We start from the raw sequence: 26,580 nt of genomic DNA, 5'->3' as shown, positions 1-26,580 counted from the left end.
TAAACATTGTGCCCCTCTAATCTTAAGAAAGTAACTATGAGAGACGAAAAAATAGGAATGCTTCCCTTTATAGCCTTGCCTGAATTTCCCATACTGACAATACCCATAGCTGGAAAAATATCCCACATTGGACCAACACAATGAGCATATGGCTCCCCAGTTAAAATAGTTAAAACGGTCCAATATAAAACAGGGCCTTCGAGGATTAAAACTTATAGTACAAAACCTAATTAAGGAAGGGGTGGTTGGCCTACTGCTCTTCCACTGGAAAGTCCTAGGGTTGTCATAACAAAATACCACGGGCTGGGTCACTTGGACAGCAGACATTGATTTTTCTTGCAGCTCTGGAGGCTGCGAAGTCCAGGATCAAGGTGCTGACTTGTTCAGCTTCTAATTAGGCCTCTCTTCCTGGACTGTTGACAGTGGCCTTCTTACTGGGTCCTCACATGGCCTTCCCGCTGGTAACATAAAGCAATCTCTCTGTCTCTCTTCCTCTTCTTACAACACCACCAGTCCTATCGAATTAGGGGCCCATCCTTACAACCTCATTTAACTTGAGTTACCCTTCATAAAGGTCTGGTCTCCAATACAGTCCCATTGGGAGTTGGCACTCTGACACGTACATTTTGGGAGGACACAAACGTTCAGTCCATAACGGGAGCCCCATGGTGGATTACTACATTAATGCTTCGGCCCCATCCATTAGGGCCTCCAAACCCAGTATCCAACGTTAAAAGCGCTGACTCATCTCTCAGGTGTGAGGACACCTTCTGAAAGCCATACCTAACCCTCCAGGTCTGCCTCTGTGGCCCCCCTGGGTGCTCCCATGATATCCGGCCTCTTTCTCACGGCTATGTCGTCATTATTAGGGAGGGTACAAGTGTCTGCCTCGAACAGGTGTCTAACACACGGTGAGCTCCATTAGGACGTCTCCAGAGCCGAGCACAACACCTGGCACCAGATAAGGGTGCAAAGTTGAAGGACGTGAAGACACAGGCGAGAGGAGGGTTCCGGTCGTGTGTAGAACAGGCATTTCAGCTGAATGTCATCCCTCCTTGAGTTCTGAGAGGGTCCTCCTTGGTGCTGTAGGCGGTATCCTTTGAAGTCTAAGTGTTAGCGGCTTTCTTTAGGTTATTCAGAGCTTGAACCCTGTCTCTATCCTGCTTCCTACTCGGCCATTTTTGCTATTAAATGTCTGCTTAACTTACTCTGGTTTTGCTTTTTTTCCCTATAGAGTAATTTAACAACGGGTTTTGTTCGCCAGCATTTGTTTTTTGTAAAATTTAAAAATTGGCAGACTTCACACATAAAAAAGGAACAAATTTTTGCCTTTTCCATAAAAAGAGAAATAAGTAAAGGAAGGAATTTAAAAAAGGAAAGGAAGCTTTGGCACCACTGGGCCAGAGTCTCGCGTAGCCGCCGTCAGCGGGAGCCGCGGCTTGGCTTCTCACTCAAGGACCGCACAGGCCCCCGGAGGAATCCGGGTTTGCGACCCCTCTCCCGGTTAATGACAACTTACAGTCGCTCGAGCGCAGCAGTACGGGCGAGGCCGAGGCCCGCGTTACTGAGGGGGAGGAGAGGCCACCGGAACCTCAGACGGTCAGAGCCAAACGGCTTCGGGCCCAGAGCCTCTCTGCCTGTGGGAACCGCCAAGTCTCAGGCCCCCCACAAACCCCGGGGTTTCCAACCCCACCGCAGTCCGCGATCCCGTTGCCTGCTTTGTCTGAAAAGCCTTTACCAACACCAGGAAACACAACAAACACAGAGCCCCAACTCGCACCGGAAACCCGGGGTTGAGCCGTAGTCACCTGACACGACATCGCGGATTATGATTGGGCTTGAGAACATGTGCTTCCTTAGAGGCGCGTGGTGGCCCCGCCCCGGAAGCCCAAGGGGGCGAGGACAGGTGCCACGGCGCGACGGTATTGGTCGGTTTCCTCAGGGCGCAGCCAATCGGAATCCGCTGACATCTGGCGCGAAGTGAGCTGGCGCGCGGCGCGCGGGCTGCGGAGGCGGCGCGGGGAGTTTGGACCCCGGTTCCGCCCGCTCCGAGCCTGAGGGAGAGGTGAGTGCGGCGCGCGGACTTAGGGCCGGCCCGCCCCGGCGCAGCTCGTCTTCCCGGCCGGGCCGGAGAGGAAAGCTTCGCCGGCTCCTCCGTTGCTCGCCCCGGCTCGGCGCGCTGAGCCCCGCCGTTTCGCGGGCTGCCTGGGAGAGAGCAGAGAAGGTTCCCTGAAGGAAACGGGCCCGGGGCGGGGGCGCGCTGTCCCGGAGCCGCCCGGGGCGTTGGGGCCGAGCCGGCCCACAGCCATTGACCGCGGTGTCCGCCCCAGAGTGGTCACCGGCCGGGCCCAGCCCGGGGCGCTGCCCCGTCCCCATCTCCCTCCGGAGGGAAAACCAAAACGCCTCTCCGTTCAGTGGCCTCCCGCGGCCGGCTGCTGTGTGTTGAGCGTCGCTGTGTGCGGCGTGGACTGACAAGTGCAGCGTCGCGAGCCCGCAGCAAAGGGCCGTGGGTCCGATGTCCGGGTTCGAATCCCCGCTCCTCCCCCTCCCCGCCCCTCGGACTCCACCGTTACTTCAACTAAGTGCCTCGATTTCCTTCCGACGTGGATGTGTAGGCGAAAAGATCCTGGGTTGTTTTGGGGAGGGGGGGCGGGGAAGGTGGCGAGGGGTCTGGATTACACGATTTAGTAAATGCTTCCAACAGTACTTGGCTGCACAGTAAGGGTCCCGTTGGCGTTACTCAAAGGCGAAGTGGGTCGAACTGCCCTCCTGGAGCCGCTGAGGCACAGAGACGCTGTCCGCGCTGAACGGGCATTTGGTGCTAGAGACAGGCTTGGCACTGAGGGCTGGCTCCAAAGCGTCTTCCTCCGTCCACATCAGGCTGCCGCCCATTGCCCGTAGGTGTCCCAGGACCGTGGTCCCCAGTGCCCTGCGATGGAGAAGGTGCCTGCCGAGCTCCGGGTGCCACCAGCGTGGGTGGCGCCCATGCGCCTGTCAAGGCTAAGGAGCTCTCATGGGAGGGACCGAGCAGGGGTCAGAAATTGGAAAGGGGGAGGGACGCAGGTCTTCTGTGTGGGGAAGAGTAAGGAGAAGGAAACTGCACCAACATGTTGTCAGCTGTCAGATGGTGGCTTAGAGCCTCCTGGGAGGGGACCCCCTGGGGACAGCTGGTGCCTTCGTTGTGCTGAGGAGGAAACCCCGAGTTTAAACACCGGGCAAAGGCCGCGCTGTTGGATGTTCACACAGAAACAGATCCGCGGGGGGATGACACGCACCCACTCGAGGACAGTCAGCACGACCTGTGAGAAGGGAAGGGGAGGAGGCAGAAGGGGAGCGAGTGGGACTTTAAAACATACTTGAAATGTTTTATGCTGTAAAAGAGAGAAATAGGATAGAAGTTAATTTCTTAAGTTCAGTTGGTGGGTACATGGTTATTATTTTATTTCGCCTATTTTTCTGTGTGTTTAAATATTTAAAATTCAAAGAAATAGCTCAATATAACTATATTAAATATAATATTAAGTGTATATTTTGGTACCTATGTATTTTTTATTTTAATACATATGTATTCTTTATTTTTTAAATATATTTCTTTTATCGATGATGACTCCCTCAAATAAAAAGAAAAAATATATTTCTTTTAAGGAAAGAAAGGATAGAACAAAGAGGTCCAAAGTAATTGCAAAATACTCTTGGGAACTAAATGCTGAAAGCCCCAGTGGGTCTCCATTGCCTGGCAGGAATCACTGTACAAGTCTGTTGCACAGATAGTGTGCAAACTCCCCTTTTTCACAACCTCCACCCTGATTGAAAAGTTCTACTTGTCTCAAGCTTGTCTTTCATATTTCTAAATGTAGTAAGTGTAGTTGCTTTATACTCTTATGCCTGATGCAGTTTGCTTCTGCTACAATTAGTTTTCATTCTTGTTTCCCTGTGTGTGTGGCTGTTTTTGCCTGTGTTTGGTACACACTGTCTCGAAACATTGTTTGCAGGCATTATTTAAGACCTAAGGTAAAGGTGTATTTCTCCTGAGATGTGCTTGCACTTGCTTCTGCCAGGTGCCTTGGAGTTAGAATCACTTTAACCTGAATTCATGACTTGAGGGGGGTGTGTGTGTGTATTTAATTATGCTTGCATAAAAATTCAGTTGAAAAGAATCTTGGACTTGTGGTTTCAAGGTCTGTCCCAGTCAGTCCCTCAGCAAGTACTAACTTTACTTATACACAGGCACCTGGGGATGGAAGTGGGGTTTAATTTTGGTTTATCTTTTTCCAAATGATATAGTCCTCCAAAATGGGGAGGTGCCTTTAGACTTGCAAGGATTGTGGTCTTGAAATATTCTCCATTTAATTTTAAAAAATCAAGGCTCTCTGGGGAAATGGCTAATTCTAAGTCTGGGGACAAAAAGAGAATAAGTCTGGGATATCTCTTCATTCAAGATAGTAAGGGAACTCTCAGAGACTACCAAGGTCGTGTCAAATGGAATGAAGAACCAACCTGTAAAGGTTCCTACTGGCCTAACATGAAACAGCTTGAGAATCAGTAAAAATGATAACTGTATTGGATGGAAATGTACAAAAATATGTTAAATCCATGAGTTTATAATGATACTAAGAAAACATTGATCACCATTGGAGGTCATCAGAGTATGAACTCATTATTTTGAAAATTAACAAATGAAGGAAAGGAATTGAACATTTATCCTGTCTCTTGTGTGAGCATACTACTGGGTAACAACATAGTCGGTCACAGTAGCTTTCTCTTAATAGAAATACACAGTGGGATAAAAGTAGGTTTACAGTTGTTTGTATAGAAAAGAAATAGTAACACAAAGATAAACTCTGTTTTGCATACTCACAACTGTAAATCTACTTTTGGCCCATCCTGTATTTCAGCTAATGACGAATAAGGGAATGACAATGAAAATACCACCATTTTGGGGGGTCAGCTTCCAGAATGGTGAAATGAGGACCTTGGGATGTGTGCCTAGGTGGTAATTGTGTAGGAGTTCATTATACCCTTCTGTCTACATTTTCACGTTTATTTTGGTGATAACTTTATTAAGATGTAGTTAAGGTGGCTTAAGTTGTACATTATGTTAGACAGTAGCTCAGCAATCTCAGTTGGTTCTACAACGGGAAAATACGGTTGGTAAAAGTATTCTTTCAGGTTAAACTAAGTAATTACGAAGTATGGTGTTTTGCAGGTAAACCGTTGCTTCCATGGGTGGTGCTCTTTCTTCTTTTCCCCCTTGGGCAGAGACTTGAGTTATTCATTTTTTCTTTGGGTTCAATAGGCTTTGAGTATTTTCCCCCACCTCCCTCCCTGCCTGTTTCTATTTATTCTTCGAGCCCAGGCCAGGTACCATTTTTCTGCAGGCCCTTTCCTGTTAATCCCTTCCCTAATGTATTTTGTGCTTATTTTAGCACTGGGGGGAAAACCAGGTCAGTTTGGTATTCAAGTGAGCCTTCACTTATTTAAAGATTGTATATTTCAAATGTTGCCAGTTGTATATGTCAAAACAATTTATTGACTAAAAAAAGCCTCATTACTTTGCACGTAAGTTGGAAGAGTTCTCTACCTGCTTTGTTCCCCGAGTCCCCTCAAAATATGGTGATTAATGCAAAGTAATAAGTCTCCTGATCTTTTTTCCCTCTCTTTTTAGGATCATGGCTGCTGTTCCTCAAAATAATCTACAGGAGCAACTGGAACGTCATTCAGCCAGAAAATTGGACAATAAATTAAGTATTTCAAGAGCAAAACCTTCGTAAGTGTTTTGGTTGTTTTGTTGTTACACAGGCACTAACACATGGTGTCACACAAATGCGATATCTGCCCTTTCAACCCTTCCATTGTACAGATGAGTAAGCAAAGCTGTGAGTCAGTGATTTTCCCACTTTGCAAATGGATGGCAGAGCTTGTGTTTGCAGCACCAGGTAATAAATTGTTGAGCCCGACTGCAGCTTCTGACACATAACGTTTGCTCAGTAAATATTCGTTAAATGAATAAATAATGAGTCTTTTTGTAAATTTGGGCAAATGGTATTTTTAATATTTTAATATAGTTTTATAGCCTTTCCAAAACAATTTATAAGGAAACTGTAGCTCTCGGGTTCTTTTCTTTCCCCCGAGCTATACCCCAAACTCTTAATGATATCTAACAATAATGTATATTCCTTATTGTAGTCTTAACCAGGTTCTAGACTGGGCACTTGACTTCAAAGTGGCCATTGACCTTTATGTCACTAGATCCAGAGATGTCCGGGACTCTTGCTTTCCTCCAGATCTCAGTATAGTGAGCAGTTTTTAACTTTTTCCCCCGTAAAACTTTGATCAGAGTAGCAATAAGCAGCCACATTTGAGTCTCTTCTGTTTTTCACTTACGCTATCCCTCCCTCTGGAGGTGCTGTTAATTAAGGACTCCCAGCCTGAGAAATAAAGTTGTGGGAATGGCCTGGATAATTAGCTCCTGAATAGGAAGGACCAAAGCACACAGAGTATAATTTAAGTAAATTTTTAGCCGGAGAGGGGAATACAGACTTTGCTCACTGGTGATACAATGAAGGTAAGTTATATAAATTAGTAAGAGTTATAGAGTTTTGTGCAGTTGGTGGGTTTCTTAAAATTTTCCTAACTCGGGTTTTCGATTTGTCCAGTGCTTTCACTTTCAAGAAGAAAATACCTTCAGCCAACGATGTATCTGTGACCAGTGTGTCAGTGGCAAAGACACCTGCGTTAAGTGATAAAGACGTGAATGTTACTGATGACTCTTCCTTCATTGAAACTTCCCCCTATAATCGGCAGACAAGGATCTGTGACTTTAAAAATGCTGCCACAGGACAGCAAACCAAGAGAATTGGTTCAAAACCATTGTTGCCAGATCCTGCGCAGGTTCCACGGGCAGTTTTACGTACTACCCAGAGCACACCGGTTACAAAGGAACCCCGTGATGCCACTTTCAAGAAATTAGAATTTAGTTCTTCATCAGACTCTCTTATTACCGTCAATGATTGGGACGATATGGATGACTTTGATACCTCTGGAAATTCAAAAGCATTTTTTACACCAGTCAAAAATCACTTCCTGAGAGTAAGCACTGCTCAGAAATCAAAGAAGTCTAAGAAAAACTTTTTTAAAGCACAGCTTCATAAAGCAAGTACAGGAAAGGCTGATCTGGCCCTTTCCTCCTCTGAGTGCAAGCAAGGACGTCCGACTGAGGGACAGAAGGCCGACTCCGAATGGTTGAGTAGCGACGTGATTTGTATTGATGACGGCCCCGACTGTGAAGAGTTTACAAGTAAAGATACTCAGGATAGTCCCTCTGTCAAACTTCATTTGGGAGAGGAGAAAGGTAAAAATTGCTATTTTATTTTTATTTCAATATATTGATTATATTTGTTCATGCAAAGCTAGGCGCTGGAACAGGAGCGAATACGATGTAGCTTTGTTCTTAGGATCATTGGAGGCACTTGTTGAACAGTATGGTGATCACATGCTCGAGGCAGGGCATACTGATGAAATGAGAGATTTTATTCTGCTAATAAAACTTTCAGATTAACACCAAGGCTAGCGCTGTGATTTTTATATGTGAAGAAAATAAGGTCTGTAAGAGGTTAAAATGGCCTATTAGTGGTCTACGGGCTTGGGAAGTGGTAGAATTGGGAAGTGAAGCTAAGCCTTTCTATTATAATTCCTTTATGGCTTGCTGCCACCTAATATTGCTGTATAATATGATCTCATTATGCTAGTAAACATTATAAATTACATTCAAACTATTTTCTATGTAGGTCTCATAGTTACTAGATGTCCAGAACTTAATAGCTAAGATTAGCCTTATGTGGAAGTACCTACCTTATGAAATAGTTATGAATATGAGGCTAAAATTTTTAAGTACCTGAATCCCATCAAGGTTACTGTAAGATGAGAGAGAACCAAAAAGTGATTCATAATGAGCAGAACTATATTGTCTAATCAAATGTGTTGCTGTTGATAAAGAAAAAAATTTGGTAAATTTTTGGTAAAGAGCAAGAATTTGACATTGTGCTTTTCCTTATATTCAGGAGAGAAGCACAATTTGGTGGACTTAAGTCACTAGGAAGCCTTTGTGATAAAGTAAAAGTAGTTTGTATGAACCACAGTGTTTGTACAATTATCAGATTCATTTGTCTTACTTCACCTTTATTTAAATATGAGCCAAAAATAGAAAAACAAAAATGCTAATGCTAAATATGGGTTTCATCATCCTACTGGAGACAGTCACCAGCATCCTTAAGCAGAACTGTGGCCTCAGTCCGGCGTTCATTGGACTTACTCCAGCTGACTCGATCATTGACGAAGAGTTAAGCCACCGCCCAGGTGGGAGAGGAGAGGACTCACAGGGTGATGTTACTGTTGAGGACTTGCCTGAGGCACTCACTGTTCAGTGCTTACGCCCTGTTCTTTCTGTCTCACTAGTTATTTAAATAACCTATGTTTATCAACTGTGTACTTTAGAGAATACTGAAAAGGAAGAAAACTTGGAAGAAACTGAATTACATTCAGTTGAGAAATCTCCGTGTGCTGAACTTGACGAAGATGATTACAACATAGATTTTGTTCCACCTTCTCCAGAAGAAATGACTTCCACCTCTTCTTCCTCTTTAAAATGCTTTAGGTAAAATAATTAATTAAGAAGCATTATTGTTTGTTTCTAGAATATCTAAAATAACTTAATTTAGTTATGTAATATCATTTCTGTATAATTTCATATTCTGCACAGTTTATATCCAAATGAAAGCTTAGAAAGTCCCTGTTGATACATTTTATTTAATTGGTAGTATTCTAAAGCTATAAAGTTCCAGCTGTAGAGTACTATCAAAATTGTAATTACATGAGACCTCCAAACAATTTTACGTAGTTGGTTTTAATGTGAGGAGTCTATTCCTAAAAATATTATATTTCCAAACTCTTGGACCTGAAATGACACAAAGCTAATTCCTTGTGTGGAAAGTGACTTGGTAAGTGATATGTCTTTAATCTTACAGGATAGAATTGGCTATTATATTTGCCATTCACTAAATTTTAGCAAGTTAGGGACATGGTTGTGGTTAACTGGTAGTGTTATGGGAAAGAATACATTGCCCACACAGCTCATCAATAGTTTAAAATACTAATAGGCATTGTTAACTCCATGTTCACCCCAACCTAAATTACAGTCCAGTTGAGTGGTGGAGCATATACTATGCTATTAACCAATATTTTGATGAGAAATAGATCCCTAAAGTATATTGCCTTAATAGGGGAAGGAAGGCGGGAAGGAAGTCAGGAAGGAGGTGTTTGTGTGCATAACCTAGTTTCTCCCAGTTTGTGCTTTAACAGGTGTGTGGGGATGTTTGAAGAGGCAGGAAAGGTTGAAGCATGATTACTATTTGATGACAAAACTAAAAAACTGTTAACAGCTGCCCACGCTGCTTCTCCCTTCCGGTAGAAATTCAGACAGAAATGCACAAAGTAGAAAACTCAGCAGGAGTTCACGTAGAGTGCGGATTCTAAGTCAGCATCATCCCTTAGCAGGTGCGGCAGGGGATGGCCCAAGATGGTAAAATCCATGACAGATGAGGAAGATGCTGCTCAGTGCTGTTTCCTGGCTTTTCTGTTTGTTTGTTTGAAAAGCGTGCCTGCACAAATAGCACTGCAGCCACTTAACAGGATTCCTAACTCGTAGTCTCAACATTCCAACAAACCAAACATTTGGATTTTTCTTTACATGTGTATAATTTTTGCATTGCTGTGATCAGCATGTAACTATAATTTTTTTCCTGCTACTTTTCTCTGAGTATTATTTTTAAAACATTTTCCATATTGCTATCTAGTTTTTATTTTTATTCTATTAATGGCTTTATACTATTGAGTGGCTGTACCATATCTAGCTGTACCTAGCTCTCCAGCACGTGGAAAATGGTCATTTCTGAGGTGGAGCCTCTCTGTATATTTCCCATTGCAACCTTGTGTACATAGTTGTGCATGTTATAACACAGATAGAATTTTCGCAAATGGTGCTTTACGTTCAGAGTACACTTGAATTTTATTTTTTGTTTTCACTTTAAAATGCTGGTGTGACTTCTGAATCAATTTCAGAGTTGTGAAGGTCGGGTAATATATAACAGAAAAGAGGAACAAATGTGCTTTTATAGCTGGCCTTCCAAATCTTCCAGCATCAGGCCCCAAACTGCCTTTTAGCTTTATCGCTAGTTGTCCCCTTTCAATAACCCGAAGCTCCGATGAGCCCGATGGGACAAATTGGGAAACTCTGCTGAAATTGTAAGGCCCTTTCTTTATTATAACACCACGTCATCTTATAAAGCACAGGTTTACTCATCACTGTTTGATTTAGTTAGAAGATTGCATCCTGAAATCCTGTTTGAGAAAAGTACAGTTGGTTCTTAGATATCAAGTGAACAGAATGTCTGTCTGTCTCTTCTTCATGGTCCGTCACTTCTCACGTCCATCCTTCAGGGTCTCTGCCCACCCCACCCCCTTTGCAGAGCCTTCTGGAGTTCTGGAAAGGGCTGTCTTTCTTTGGGTTACCACAGCGCCCTCTCTTTAACAGTTAGTACTGATTTTATTACTGTTAAGGTATTTTATATATCCAGTCAGACTGATTGTGTTTACAGCTGTTAATGTGTTTTTGTATGATGTGCATAAGTTAATTATGTGCACAGGTGTACACATTAGACATGCTGGTATAAGAGTCGTCTGGATAAAATGCTTTGGAATCTCAGAAGAGAGAGACGTTAATGACCACCTGCTGGAGAAATCACAAAAGTAACACTCGGGCGGGGCCGAGGAGGACAGGGGTGGTTGGAGGCTGGGATTACTGAAAGGACGTCGTTGGAGGTGAAGTTGGAAAGGTCTCGAGCTAAAAGATGAAAGACTGTGAGGGCCAGCTCAGAGGTTTTAGAATAGAGAAGATAACAGAACCATGTCTCTCTCTTATGTTATATGTCGTGGAGAAACGTTAGAGGAAAGGTGATGCGTTTGACGTGCTTTACACGTCGATTGGTTGTGTTTGTTGAAATTGGCAGTGTGTTAAAGGAGCCTGACACCTGCGACAGGGAGACGGGCGATCTGAGCACGCCCGAGGACGCGTCCCAACCGGAGAAAGTGCCCGCTCAGCCATTGCCCCGAAAATCCAGCACAGACTGTGACGGTACGACCAGTATTTCAGACCTATCGCGTATTTTAACTGCTTATTTTGAAAACCAAGTAATACATTGTATTTTTACCTGTGACTGTATAATATAGGATGGCAAATTTATCGTTCCTTTTGCCCTAGAGTCACCCTCGTTCATTGGTTACAGCATTTGTTCGAACAACTTGCAAACTGATGTTCAGCCCTGGCCAGTGTGGCTCAGTTGGTTGGAGCTTCATCCCATAAACTGAAAAGTTGAGGGTTCAATTCCCAGTTAGGGCACATACTTAGGTTGCAGGTTTGGTCCCCGGCTGGGGTTCGCAGGAGAGGCAGACCATCGATGTTTCTCTCCCTCTCTCTCCCTACCTTCCCCCTCTCTAAAATCAATAAGCACGTCCTTGGGTGAGGATAAAAAATAAATAAATAAAAATTTCATGTTCTTGCAAAGTAATTCATTCTCTATTTTGAAAACACTACTTGTTAGAAAATTATTTCTTGTACTGAACCAAAATTTGCCTTTCTATAACTTAATTCTTGTAAGGTAAGTTAAAGCTTCCAGAAGTTGTTGGGGATTTTTTGTTAAGTCTACATATTATTAGGTCCTGTTACTCCTTACAGATGTTGGTTTATAGACACCCTCCTAGTTCTCCTTGTACAGAGTCTGGGTTGGGATCCTAAAGTTTAATGCTTTTTAGTTTGCTGGATTTGTTTCTTGATTCCTTAAATTTTTTTATATTAAATATCTAGTATAAATAATCCAATAATGTGATAGGACTGAAAAACAGCAGTCTCCTTTCTCGCTCTTAATTTCTTCTTCCCAGAGGCTCTTTCAGTCTACAAATTTGTGTCCTGTTCTAGAAGTTTTTCTGGTATTTCCTTTTATTCTTTTCTCTTTTATTCTTCCTGAAACTTGTATTCTTTGGTTATTAGGGTTCCGTTAATTATCTTCCTATTTCCCATCTCTTGATTCTCTGCTTTCTGGGGAATTGCCTCCATTTTATCTTTAACTCTTCCATGGAGTTTTTCATTTTTATCCATCAGTTTCCCAGAGCTCTTTTTTCTCTGAATATTTCTGTAATACATTCTACTCCTGTTTGGTGGATGCTGTGTATATTGGGGGGGCAGGGGGCGCACACATGCATGGTGGTCTCTGTGTGTTGTTTCTGTTTGTTCCAAATTCTTTTCGATTCTTAAGTGCCTCGCAATATTATCCAATTTAATCCTCACAATGGCCCTGTAATCCCCATTTTCCAATAAGGAAACAGATGCAGGAGAGTTAAGTAATGACACACGGTCATAGAATTAGACAGCAGCGGAGCTGGGATTCGAACCCGGCAGTCTTGAGGTGCTTGAGTTTACACTGATAGCCTCTGCACTGTAATGTTTCTGCATCGTTAAGTTCCAGAATGATTAGCTAGGACAGGGGCAAGGACAGAGTCCTACAGGATGTCGTTGGAGGCCTCCCTCTCAGCTGACATCAGTCCATTCATCGCCAGTTCTTGTTCAACTAGTTACAAATCTACTTTCATGCCATAGTTCTCTCCCGTGTGCACGGGATACAGTAGTCTTGGTCATAGGACCCCAGAAGTTCAAGGCCTGAGACAGCAAGAGGGATCCGATGGGACACTGGCTGTAGAGTGATGCTGACCTGAGATAAAAACCTGTCTCCTCCTGCCCCTGGCTGTGTGGCTATGGCAAATGAGTTCAGCCTCTCTGGATTTCAGTTTCTGCTACAAAATGGGGAGAATGATATTTAACTTGCTGAGTGGTTGTCAAGATTCAAGGTAAAGTACTTAGTGCACTGCAGGCCTTCGATAAAGGGTGGCTGTTGTGCCAGTCTAGTAATCCTTTCAAAGAACGTAGTGCATTAAGATGGCTGGTTTATTTTCATGAACTCTTGCTAACTCTATAATTGTTTCCTCAGCTTCTTAGAGTTCACAAAGAAGCCATTTGATAACATGTTCTAGAATTTTGCCTTGAATGAACATCAAGATCACCAGCTTGTAGCTTTTGGCGCTCAGTACAATTTTTTTGAAAATTAGAACAATGTTTGCCTGTCTTCACTCTTCCATCAACTTCACTATTCACAAGAGGCCTCGAGTATCATTGAAATCTGTTTGCAGGTTTCCTTTGTGTTCCCGAGTATAATCTGTCTAGACAAGGAGACTCGAGCTCCTTTGCAATGGCCGTATCTCTCTCCGAGCCTGTGTTGGCTTTCATTTCCTTCAGACCATTGTTTGTTCTCCTCTTTCCCATCTCGTTGCCGTTCTCCTTGCGGAGAAAACAGAAGTAAAGGAGGAGTTCGGCGGTTCCACTTTTCCTTCTCACACCTCCTGTTGCTGTTTACATCAGTCACCAGGAAGAGCCCGCAGTTCCCCACAGATGCGTGTTCCCGCATGGCTCTGCACACCGCCTACTCTGTTCTCTCTTCCTCTTCTTTCCGCCCGTGAGACCCCTCAACTGACTGCACTTGCTCGTCCATTTCCCAGTAGCCTCACTCTCTTCTCTGAACATTTTCTTCCCTTATTTCTTGGGCCGTGTCCTGAGGATACTGTTTCCTCCGCAGCCCACCTTCACTGCTTGTTTCTCCTGTCTGCCTTGGGCCCTAGGGGTGGCGTAGGCATGTCTCTGGCTTCCCTGACCCACTGGTTTCCTTTCCTTCATCTACAGCCTCTCCTCCTTTGGCATTTATTTTTCAGCTACATGGGTTAAACAAATAAATGAGGAGTGGGCTGGCTGGATTCAGATACCCAAACACTGTTATCGGGAATTTTCTCTCTCACACCTGCCTTCTCTGTCCTGTTTGGTCTCATCTCTCCATCTCAAGCCTCCATTTCTGTTTATCTCTGTTTTCTGCTTCGTCTTATTTCCCCCAGAGGGAAGCTGTGTGTTTTCCTCTGTGGTGGCAGAGAGGGTATCTCTATCAGCAGCCTGTCTGGCTCACTGGAAAGAGAGGCCCTTCTCTCCAGCCAGCCAGAAAGCTCGACCTCCTTCTCACTGAGCTCCCTCCTACCAGGAGCCCACCGCGGGGGCGGGGCGGGGCAGGGGCGGGGGCGGGGGCGGGCTGCAGGAGGAAAGTCAGGGAGCTGCGCTGGTGCCACCGAAAGGAAGCCTGGGCGCCTGGCAGACCAGAGCCATGGTGGTGGGAGGGGGGTTTCTGTGTAGCCCTTCATGGTATACTTGGTAAGAGTCACACCTAAAAGTGAGTAAAAATCATAGTAAATTGGTAAGGCTTTATTTTCCAATGACCTCAGTTACCCTTGGAGAAATATTAAGAATTGACATGAAATTGAATGAATAGCCCAGTTACAAGCTCTTGTGGTTTAGAATAGAGACAATCTGATTTCAAATTATTTCATAGGCAGTTAATAAGGACAGTATGAGGTTGTTTATAATCTTGTTTTTAAACTACTTCAGATTTTACATGCCTGACTTTGAAAATCTTAAGTCTTTTTTGTTTTCAAGGAAAAATATTAACACCACAATTATTTTATAGCTAGACAGATGAGTTTCCAGCAGCAGCTTAATCGAGTGATGGTCCGCATCTGTAACTTAGTTGATGCTATTCCTGACGATGAACTGAAAGCATTGGATTGTGGGAATGACCTGCTCCAGCAGCGGGACATAAGGTGTGTTGATTTTTCTTCTTCTGGAGTGGACCCGACTGCATTTCCATCACTCTACAGAAATGTACAAGGCAAAAGTTTCAGGCATTCTGAACAGGATAAATTGTCACTATGTTTTAAATTTATTTATTTAGTTTTTCAAATTGTTCCTTTAGTATTTGTATCCAGATTTTTTTAATTGGAAAAAAGAGGGTGTATTTTGCCGCACTTTGGGATGAGAACTCAAGCTATACTTGTGTGGCCTCCCATGGTAGACGACTCACCCTTCATACGGCGTTGTGTGTTTTCCCTTCAGAAGGAAACTCCTGGCTGAAGCAGGTTTTAACCCGGACGACGCCAGTGTTCTTGGCTCAGTGTGGAGGTGCCGGCCTGGTGAAGGTGTTGACCCCATGGTGTACACGGCTTCTGGTTCCTCGCCGTATGCCTTTCCGAAGGGCGATTTCTGCCCTACAGGGAGTTCTGATGAGTTAAATTTTCTCCCCATTTCTTCAAATTCAATTTCTTCTGGTGAGCGTATAGTGACTACTACCCCAGGAAAGACAGGATTCTCAGCCACCAAGAAGAATCTCTTTGAAAGACCATTATTCAATTCCCATTTACAGAAGTCCTTTGTAAGTAGCAACTGGGCTGAAACCCCAAGGACAGAAAAAAGTAATGAGAGCTCTCGTTTCCCAGGAAATGTACTCACAAGCACTGCTGTGAAAGATCAGAACAAACATACTGCTTCAATAGATGACTTAGAAAGAGAAATGCAGGCTTCCGATGAGATTGATAATTTTGACATCGAGGACTTAGATGATGATGATGAGTGGGAAAATATAATGCTTAACTTAGCAGCCAGCAAATCATCCACAGCTGCCTACTGTCAACCTATTAAAGAAGGTCGGCCAGTTAAATCAGTATCAGAAAGAATTTCTCCAGCCAGGACAACCTTTCTTCCAGCAACATTTACTGCTCAAAATAAAAACTTCTCAGAGTCAATACAGAATTACCCTGGTAAGTTTAAAGTAAATTGAATGCTTACATTTTACATGAAAACAAGACTGTTCAAAATTGGAATTGTGTAAGAAAAACCATAGCAAGTCATCATTGCCTGAAAACTACATTGTTCCTATGCAAATTTCTGCTGATAATATGAATTACAAATCACATTTTCAAAAGCAAGTCGCTCTTTTGTCTGTAGCAGCTGTAGTTTTATAAAATGTATAATTATAACCTATTGTAGTGAGGCTCTAAAGTCAATACAATGTGCTTTGCCTTTAAATTAACATTTTCTTTAGTGCCTAAAGCAATAAAGCTCACGAGGACCAGGTTTTTAATATTTTGGGGGATGCACGAAAGCAAAGCTGAATTTATATGTTAAAAATGTAAGTGTATATTTTTAGAATTCTGGGTTGATGAGAACTGATCAATTTATCAAGTAGAGAAATGTTTTATGTCTTAAAATATTAAAATATAGGGCAGTCTAAGAAAGATATGAAGTCAAATTTCTTAAATCAATCAAATGATTACTTTTGGCCTGAAATCCTTTAAATTCATTCAACAAATAGTTCCTGTGAGCATGTTTTGCTCTAGATTCTGATACTAGATAAATAATAGTTCCTGCCCTCTTGGAGCTCACAGTGTAGTGAGGGAAGTTTTTGGAGGAGTGAAATTAGCCTCTATAAAGGGTGAGGAGAAAAGCCAAAATTAATTTAAAAACCTTACATCAACCCTATAAAACTATCACAAAGTGGTTTTTTTTTTTTTAGCTGAAACAAGTTCAGATGGGCGAAGTTCTATAAACTACAGCCCTCTCTATTTTTGCTGTTAATGACTTAATACCACAGAGGTAGTTCTTTTAGTTACGCTGTTGACCTTTAAAACAGCCATTAATGGATTTATTTTTGTATCGTGTTAGAATGTGTCATGCCTGACGGTCGCAATTATCTTTGAGACAGTTGAGTGTTGGGAATGGAGTAACTGCCAACACTGGTGTCTGATCTCCTCTTGTTCCCTATTAACAGAAATAGGGGAGTCAGGAGATAGGCAGATTTGGAGAAAAGAGGAGGAGGCCTATTTCAAGACTTGTTGAGCTTCCAGTGTTGAGCAGTCATTCAGGTAGAAATGCTTGCGGACAGTTGGACATGCATATAGGAATGCAGTGTAGGAGCAGACCGTTGGATCTGAAGAGAGAGATCCAGGCCTTCTGTGCACACAGGTGATGCTTAAGATCACAGGACTAGGAGAACTCCAAAAAGGACGTCTAAGGAACCCAGCCCCAAATGTCCGAAAGACTACCAAATTTAAGGGACAGGTGGAGGAAGTGGAACCAAGAAAGCGAATTTAAACACACAGTTGTCTGAAAGGTCAGTCAAAAGTGGAGAGGAAGGAGGAGACGAAGAGCAGTGGCTCAGTGGGTTGAGCATTGACCTGCAGAGAGACAGGTTGCTGGTTCAGTTCCCAGTCGGGGCATGTGCCTGGACTGTGGGTTTGGTTCCGGTCGCGGCACGTACGAGAAGCAACCAATCGATGTTTCTCACATCGATTTTTCTCTTCCTCTTCTCCAACCCTTCCCTTTTCTCTAAAAATAAATAAATAAAATATTTCTTAAACAAAGACTAGTGGTAGTGCTGTAGAAAAATCAAGGAAAGACTTGAATGTGGCCTTTAGGAAGGCTGAGTGTGTGCGAGGGTACTCGTATAGGAGGGTATTCTGGGAATGGTTAAAGACAGAATTTGCTGGGGGGGGAGTTATGCCAAGACCATGCAGGGCAAAGGGTACACGCCGACCCTGACTTGTGACATTAATGCACTGATTTTTTTTCTTACCGTTGATTATTTTCTTAGACCAGTCGGTGCAACACTTAGCATCCAGAAATGTGAAACACAAGCATTTCCAAAGTCTTGATTTTCCTCATACGAAAGAAATGATGAAGATTTTTCATAAAAAATTTGGCCTGCATAATTTTAGAACTAATCAGCTAGAGGCGATCAATGCTGCGCTGCTTGGTGAAGACTGTTTTATCTTAATGCCCACTGGTATGTATTTTTAGATATGAATTGGCAGGCATCCATGGCAGATGTGAAATGAGAGCCCTTTAATAGAAATGAAAAGAACGCCGACACAGTGTTTCTATCGTTTCTGGGCCTCCGAGCCCCTGTGCCACAGGAAGACGGTGTGTTACCTCATTGCCTCTATTCTAGTTGTTGACGTGATAACATCTATAGCCCTGTAAGATGTTCGCCTCAGAGCTCATTGTGTTGAACTGATCTAGAATTTCTCTGGGAATTTTTCTTTTTTCTTCTTTTCCCTAGTCTACGTTAGTCTGAAACATGAGTAAAAAGGTAGGACCGGAATAGAGACATGACCATTCCCAGCCGTGGATTTGGTGCAGCCTGCTGTCGCACGGCGGTTGAAATCGTCAGCTCTGGGGGGGGTGGCTGGGGCCTAAAGCGCAGCCTTGCATTTCCTAGCGGAGCCACCTTGAGCAAGGCACTCCGCTCCCTGAGCCCCGTGCGTGCAGGGGGGTGCTCACAAAGTTGCTGCTACATGGAGCGTCGTGGGCGTTAAATGCAAAACACGTAGTGTAGCTCTTTCTTGGCCTGTTTTGAAGACATCCAGAACTCTTCATTGTGCTATGAATGTGTATGACAGCCGTTGGATGGTTTACAGTCATCCGAGGCAGAATAGTGAGTAAGCAGTTAGGGTAAGCAGCGCGGGAGTTTGGAGCTCCAGTGCTTGCGCCTGTGGTCTGCCTCTGTCCCTCATTCTCCTTGTCGTCACCTTAAGCAATTCGCTGTTGCTGTCATTGTTAAATGGTGTTGCCTGGGCATCTGAATTTTTTCAAACTGATTTTAAAATTTAGGTGATGTCAGCTCAGTAGTCATTTCCTATCACATTAACTTGTTTGCTCTGCGTCGACTCCAAGACGGGACTTCAGAACGAAGGCAGGGAATGACCCTGGCTAGTGCAGTGGTCCTTTAGGGTTCCCAGGGGGTGTTTTTAAGTGTCCTTCCACACAATTTCAACCTCTTGACAAATACTTATTCCAAATAGTTTCTTTTAGACAAAAAAATCTATAAACCCCTGATCTAGTACATTTTGTCACGGTGAGGTTAAATGGCATGTCTAAGTCACATAACGTAGTACGTGGTAGAGCAGAGACTAGGATTCAGCTTCCTGCTCTTGCCTTGGCATTTACACACACACACACATGCGCGCGCGTGCACACACACCCCAAGTGAAATTCACTTACTGCATGTGCAGAAAAAATGGCACATGGTGTTTTTTAAAAAATCGGAAACTGCCTGGCATGAGTTTCTACCCCTAGTAGACTGGTGGAGTTGAAGACTGGGGATTAATCACTTGAGTTACCTCTCAGCGTGTACTGGTGGTCTTGCCATTTTGAATCAGAGTTACATGGAGAGAGTCCACCCACCCATTTGTCTCTAAACTTCTTTCCATTCATCTTCTGTCAGTGCACACAGATGCAGATCTACCTTCTTTTCATTCAAAGGAACAGGGGTTCGGGGAACAAGAGCTCTAACATTCATGCCAGAGGTTTAATGGCGCTGAGATTCTAGATGTGCCCTTTAGGTCATCAAAGAAATGTTAAACCATGGGAACTTTGGGTTTTAGTGGTCTATATTTTATCACAGTTTAACTCTTTAAAAATGAAATATTATATAAAATAATTATTTTAATTCTAGTGTGATATCTAGAGTACCCCTTGTACTGCATTTGCATTTCCCAAGTAAACTTTTGAACAGTTCTGTTGCATTTAATTTTCCTGCCCTGATTCATTCTTTTGCTATCATATATACCTACATGAGATGCCCTAAAAGGTAATCTTTACACACTTTTCAATTGCCTAAGTATCTTGGCTCATTCAAATATGGCAAATTGTGGGCATCGTGGGGAATATCACTTGATGTCCTATTAATTGATTACCTTAAATATTATATGTGGTTTGCTGTGTAACTTTTGCCTTCATGCTCTCATGCTGGAACCTGATGGGTATTTTTTTGTCATTTCTCTTTCAGGAGGTGGTAAGAGTTTGTGTTACCAGCTCCCTGCCTGTGTGTCTCCTGGTGTCACTATTGTCATTTCTCCCTTGAGGTCACTTATAGTTGATCAAGTCCAAAAGCTGACTTCATTGGATGTAAGTTGAAAGCAAAACACTACCAATTATAATAAAAATACTAATGAAGACATGACTTAAAAATAATTACATTTTAACACTCTGGGCTAACTTTTCTATTTGTTTATGAATTATAAGAATAAAGTTCAGGAGTGACGTTAAGTTGTACCTTAAGCACAAGCCTGAAAATTCTGATACAGATAACCATCTGTAGTTCAATCTGACTTTACTCTAGAAGAATGTATTTTGCTGATATAAACTTTTTTTCACTAATACAAAAGGATTTCTTTTTGTTACTACTGCCAGGTCAGTGTAAGTTCTTGGCTTACTTGCTTCATACCTTAATGCGCACACACATGCGTGCGTCCACCCACATGTCCTTTCCCTCCTGGCTGAGGTTAAGAACGTGTATGAAGGCCTCCCACTAAGTCCTGCATGTCGTGATCACACAGAACTGTTCTCGGGGTGATGAGACACCAGCGTTCAAGAAGACCCCTGTTTGATTTTTGTTGCAAAGAATGTCTTAGTGCGGCGGGGCGGGGTGGGGGGGGGGGAAGGGATTGCCCAACCGTGCGTGACGTTACCGCCCTGTCATCATCGGTCTTATGCAGTGAAACCCCAAACATGCATTTACCTTAAAAACAGTGTAGCTATACAGTAGGGGTGGATCTCTTTGATGCTAAATTCACATTTATCTTACAAATATGAGCAGCAAAGGAAATAAAGCACAGAGGAAAAAAAGAAAAGGTAAACAATGAGAAGAATATTTTGAATTATAGTTACTGAGGGTTTTTTTTAATGTATACTGATTGTTTCTTATTTTTATTACATTGAGATTGTCTTTCCTTTCACAGATTTGACATACAACTTGTAAAATATTTATAAAAGCTAAGGGTAAAATATAAGCTTCAGTCTGATTAATGTATAAAATTTTAATTATTTATTCCTTTTATGCTTAGATTCCAGCTACATATCTGACAGGCGATAAGACGGACTCAGAAGCTACAAGTATTTACCTCCAACTATCAAAAAAAGACCCGATTATAAAACTCCTCTATGTTACTCCAGAGAAGGTTTGTGTATTATCATTGTTTTCAAATGCGATGTGAACTCTGTGTTGGAATACAGTTCAGTTCTCCCGCCTGAGTAGGGAAAAACCCAGCATTACTCTCCTGTGTTTCTCTCCTTTACTACTCACTTAGAATTCTTCATTCTGATCACCAGATGTGTGGAGGTTTTTTCCTCACACCAAGCAATTCTTGTGGCACCAGCCGGGCGTCCCGAGTTTGCCTCGATTCTGACCCTGCCTGTGCAGAGACAGTGTCAGATCCCCCAGGTTAAGGGCTCCGACCCACAACATGGTTCCCACCCCACTTTCGATGCCAGTCACAGGTGGGTCCCCAGGTTACCCACAACTTCTGCCAGATTTGACTACAAATCAGAAGTTTCTATGACTCCCTCCTCAGGTTTGATTAATGTGCCATAGAATTCAGAGCAACACTTAAGTGTACCGGTTTATTAAAGAACACGACAGAGGGATACAGGTGAACAGCCAGGTGAAGAGATACATCGGGTGAGGTCTGAGGCAGTCCTGAACCCAGGAGCTTCCATCCCCGTGCAGTTGCGGGGTGCCCCCCTCCTGGGGTGGGCGTGGTTGCCGACCTGTAAACTGAGCCCCATGCTTCCGGGATTTTCTGGAGGCTTCGTCATGTAGGAAGTTGATGAGTTATCAACTCCGTTTCTAGCCCCTCCCCCCTGTTGGAGGATGGGGGTGGGGTGAAGGTTCCCAGCTTCCCACCATGGCTCGGTCGTCCTGGTGACCAGCCCGTGCAGGAGCCCCCCGGGGTCTCCTCCGCACAGTCGCAGGTGCTCCAGGTGCCTTTGGCCCTTAGGACATTCCGGGGCTCCAGGAGCTCGGTGCCAGGAACTAGGAGTGGAAACCATTATATTTTTTCTATTATCTCCTAAAAGCTGACTAGAATACATAGATTTTTAAATTTTGACACATTTGTGAAATACAGTATAATGCAAAAAATTCCCGTATGACTTTTATCCAGAAACTCCAAATAGTAACATTTTACTATAATTGCTTTACCATTCTTTCTCTATATTTTTCCCTTAAACATTTGAAAGTTGCAGGTATGAGATCTTTTTAATCCTAAGTACTTAGCCATGCATTTCCTAAAAATAAGGAATTTTCTTACCTCAGGAGAATTATCAAAATCAGAAAATGGTCATTGATACCACACTGTCACTTAGTCTATATACCTTATTTCAGTTTCACTGGTTGTCCTAATGGTGTCCTTTATAATGAAAGAAAATGCATAATCTAGGGATTATGCATTGCATTTAGTCGTCATGTGTCTTCAAACAATTTATCTCTATGTCTTTCATGATTTTGGTAGTTTTGAAGGGAGAAAGCCAGTTATTTTGAGGACCATCCCTCAGTTTGAGTTTATCTTACGTGTCCTCGCGATTCAAGTTACTCAGCTCAGCAGGAGTGTCGGAGTGGCGGTGCGTTCTCGGTGCAGCCCCGTCAGGAGGCACTGATGTCCACTCGTTCTGTGAGGGGTGTCTGCCGATCTCCTCACTGTAAAGTCACTTTTTTCTCTTTTTTTAATACTGTATTTTTTTGGTGATTTTTTCCCTTTGTAATAGTAGGTGTTTTGTTGTCTGAGACTAAATACCCTGTTACTCATCAGACTTGACCTAACAGTTTTATCATCCATCAGTTGCTATTACGGTGGGTGCCAGAAGACCTTTCTAATTTAGTTTGTATTTTACTGTAACGAAGAGCTTTTCCTTTTACCTATATATTTTTTTGTATTAGTATGAAATTGTGGATTTTTAATTTACATAGTGGGCTCTGCTCGATTTTTGTTATGTAACTTAATGTTCTAATTGTCCGAGATTTGGCCAGCGGAAGACTCCATCAAACTGGCCTCTGTGTCCTTTTGACACGTCTCTCAAGATGTGGGTGCTGGATGTGGTCATTGATCCTAGGATGTCACTGTTTCTAGGCCTTGCCATGGACAGAGCTGCAAAATATATACATACATACGAATATATGTAGATACACATATATGTGTGTATGTAATATACACATATAAATGTGTGTGTGTGTGTGTGTGTACCCCCCCCAAAGTATGTGCATGCAAGTAAAATGTCTGTAACACTGTCCCCAGTGTAAACATGGCCCTCAGGTGTATCATGGTCCAGAAAAAAGCTTTAGAACCACTGACCTGATACGTAACTATTTGCTAACCATTTGAAAATGTCTCTGCTATTTTCTGTTACTTCTGCTAATTCTCATCATAGGTTAAAATAAGAACTAATTTTCTCTGAAGGTTTTAACGCAGCTTAAGTGGTAGTGGAACTTAAAGACGACAGAATCCTTGAGGTGATGTGGTGTTTAAATGTTTAATCCATTTCTGATCTAGGTCTGTGCGAGCAACAGACTAATTTCTACTCTGGAGAATCTGTACGACAGGAAGCTCTTGGCACGGTTTGTTATTGATGAAGCACACTGTGTCAGTCAGGTAAATGCTGTTTTTTATGTCTTGAAATATCGATAAATATATACCGCCAACTCTCTGTATATTTTCAGAATAGGAGGGGGGAAAACATTGGATGAATTACTGTGCTATTTCACTGAAGAACAGGTGGTTCGGGGCGCAGTGAGCAGTGTGCTTTGCATAGAGGGAAGATTCTAACAGCCTGAAAAGCAGTGTGTTTTTCCCATCCAGTGGGGACATGATTTCCGTCAAGATTACAAAAGGATGAATATGCTGCGCCAGAAGTTCCCCTCTGTTCCGGTGATGGCTCTTACTGCCACAGCCAACCCCAGGGTGCAGAAGGACATCCTCACTCAGCTGAAGATCCTCAGACCTCAAGTGTAAGTTGTGGAAAGGCATGAATTTGAAGCCCCGGGGCAGTGGGTCTCAGAAGGCTGTACGTTATAACCTCCTACGGAGCTTTCCACATCCCAATGCCCGGTTGTGCCTGGGGCCAGTTAAGTCAGAATTTGGGGGCTGGGAGTCAATATGTTTTTAAAAATCTCCTAGTGATTCCAATATGCAGCAAAATTTGGAAACCAGGGCCCGGGGCTTTTCTTCCCTACTCAAATGAGAACTTTCTCCTGGTACCTATTTTGTAAGTAGGGGTGAAGTGCACGCTGTCCCTGTTAGACCTGGGGTCACCCCAGTAATACGTTCGCTTTTATTTGTCTGACTTTGACCCCTGCCCATCTTAGAGTGTATACTGTGACGTGAACCCGTGGCCTTGCTCTGTCCTCTCTCCCTGAGGTCCCAGTGACTTCCAGAATGTTGAAAACAGCCCAGAAACTATGTATAACAGCTTTTTTACTCCGTTTCCATCTCAACAGCAAAGGGCTTCTTGTTGGCACCAAATCCATAATTGTTCAATAATAAAAACTACAGCAGAAACATAGCCCACGTATATAGGCTGCGCTGGGTCATTTTGTACCTCTGCACGCGCTCGTGGACACGGACGCACTCTCTGATAGGTTCGTTCACTCAGCACATAATAGCTGTTGTGTACAAAGGTTAAAATATTTTTTCCTTCCAATCTGTTAATGGTACTTTGAGTTTGAGGAATGCCTGAAGGAATAATGATTAAAATATTGGGGTGGTTTTTACAAGCACACCTTTCTGTTCATCTGGAAATCAAGAGACTGCGCTGGCTCTGTGAACACTGTAATCAGTAGAAACGGTAGCAGCCTCTCTCAGCGGGCCGTCGGAACTGGAAGTGCTGTGCTGCACGGAGGACGCGGGGGTCCCAGAGAAAGGGGGCTACAGAGAGGCCTCTGCAGATGAAAGTGGCGTTCTTGGTTTGTGACTTCTAAACAGTGTGTGTGTGTGTGTGTGTGTGTGTGTGTGTGTGTGTGTGTGTGATCACAAAACTTAGCATGGAATGTTTTCATCCCCCTTGCAGAGGGGTGTTTGTATAAAATGGGTGGGGTATGCTTTGGTTCCATAATTGATAAACATCACATATATTTAAGGTGTCATATTTCAGGTGTTAGTGAATGACCTGCATGCTAGAAATTTGCTTCTACAAATACTACCTTGGTCTATGAAAGCTTTTCTTTTTTTAATAGACAATGTTTTTAGTGTTTTTTCCATCAACTTATGCCAGAAGCAATCTTCTGTTCTTTTAGATTAGTAAGCTTAATTTGCCAAATGCCCGTAGTTAAAAGAAAATTATATAAGTTCAATTCACCTTTTGGATTACTCTTTGTAAGTACAGAATTTGTCATTTTTGGTTGAGTAAATGTTGCACATGTATGTTTGGAGGCAGACACCTTTCATATCTTTCCCTAGTGGTGTGGGGAAGGGATCTGCTTGCTAAAGCAATAGATTATCCATTTCCTGAGTGCAGCATGTGGTGCCCTGTGCATAATTGGCACTAGGTAAGAATGAATAAATGAAACATATGGAGGAATTTTGGTAAATGTGGGTAAAATGTGGAAATTTGGGCAAGTGTTTAATATATTTGGCACTTCTATATTTGGGAAGGTTTAAATCCCTTAGTGGAAGTGAAAGTTTTAGCGAACACTTTTCTGGTACAGTTTTTTCTTAATCCTCTCTCCTGCCGACAAGCCCCAGGTTTGGACTGAGTTTGCCCGGTGCGGGTGTGCCGTGGGCCTGGAGGAGCCAGGTGTCTGCAGGGTGGGAGCCGCGGCCCCCTGCTCCTCTCCGGATGCTGGTCTGTGATATTATTCTTCCTTTTGGGAAATACAAGGTAGATAATAAAATAGACTTTATTCCTTTTCCTTAACATTTTAAAATACGAACTGGGAAAATGAGACAGACATATGGCCAGTTCACGTAACAATAATAAGCCCTGGCTGGTGTGGCTCAGTAGATTGCATGCTGGCCTGCAAGCAGAAAGGTCGCCAGTTCAGTTCCGGGTCAGGGCACATGCCTGGGTTGCAGGCCAGGTCCCCAGTTGGGAGCGTGCAAGAGGCAACCAGTCAGTCTGTCTCTCACACATCAATGTTTCTGTCCTCCCTCCCTCCCCCTCTATCTAAAAACAAATAAAATCTTAAGAAAATAAAAGACAACATTAAAAACATGTACTTGCATGTAGGACAACTCAGAAAAGTAAAGTGAGTGGATGGAATCTACTGTATGATGAAAATGCTATAAACATTTAGCTGCCATCAATTAGAAATTAACTCGCTTTTTAAAAATCCAAATACTTGCATTGTCCACAGAAATTTAGCAGGTTTATTTATAGTTGTTACGAAGTTGAGCTGCTGAAACTTGTTCACTGTAACGTTTTGATTTGCATTAATGCTCTATGTTCCTACATTTACACTAAAAAAATCACAAATGAAAATGGAAAAACTGTTAATACCTGACTTCTGTACCCCATTTTCCACTTGCAATCATATGCTTAGGTACCTTTTGACCCCATGGAAAAAAAATCTAATGTTCATAACTACCAGTAACGGAAAGAAGAGACATTCTTTTTTTTTTTTTAATAAAATCTTTCTTACCATAGTGGACTCTTAAGCACGTTCTCCACGCACACGGTGTGCTAGCTGGATGTCTTTTGGCATAATTGTTAGACATTCGGCATGGATAGGCGGTGTCTTCAAAAACGCCAACCTGCTAAGGCCTCACTGGCCTCCTGCA

At 43.0% G+C, this 26,580-nt stretch overlaps 1 protein-coding gene across 3 annotated transcripts in view; it reads left to right on the top strand.

The window, feature by feature from the left end:
• The first annotated feature begins 2,008 nt into the window (after window positions 1-2,008).
• Window positions 2,009-26,580, top strand: part of BLM (BLM RecQ like helicase) — a 53,624-nt gene continuing 29,052 nt past the window's right edge. For all 3 annotated transcript variants that reach the window (XM_045824784.1, XM_045824785.1, XM_045824786.1), the window contains exons 1-12: window positions 2,009-2,065; window positions 5,666-5,767; window positions 6,657-7,351; window positions 8,494-8,653; window positions 11,064-11,188; window positions 14,667-14,799; window positions 15,092-15,792; window positions 17,625-17,816; window positions 19,821-19,939; window positions 20,878-20,991; window positions 23,359-23,457; window positions 23,665-23,813. In XM_045824784.1, coding sequence (XP_045680740.1) covers window positions 5,670-5,767; window positions 6,657-7,351; window positions 8,494-8,653; window positions 11,064-11,188; window positions 14,667-14,799; window positions 15,092-15,792; window positions 17,625-17,816; window positions 19,821-19,939; window positions 20,878-20,991; window positions 23,359-23,457; window positions 23,665-23,813 — 2,585 coding nt within the window. In that variant the 5' untranslated portion in view covers window positions 2,009-2,065; window positions 5,666-5,669. The remainder of the gene's footprint in view (window positions 2,066-5,665; window positions 5,768-6,656; window positions 7,352-8,493; window positions 8,654-11,063; window positions 11,189-14,666; window positions 14,800-15,091; window positions 15,793-17,624; window positions 17,817-19,820; window positions 19,940-20,877; window positions 20,992-23,358; window positions 23,458-23,664; window positions 23,814-26,580) is intronic.

This window comes from Phyllostomus hastatus, unplaced genomic scaffold, assembly GCF_019186645.2.
Source record: "Phyllostomus hastatus isolate PE091 unplaced genomic scaffold, TTU_PhHast_1.1 phas_scaffold_555, whole genome shotgun sequence".
Classification (NCBI taxonomy): domain Eukaryota; kingdom Metazoa; phylum Chordata; class Mammalia; order Chiroptera; family Phyllostomidae; genus Phyllostomus; species Phyllostomus hastatus.
Note: the sequence above shows the minus strand (reverse complement) of the source record. Positions and strands in the feature narration are given on the sequence as shown.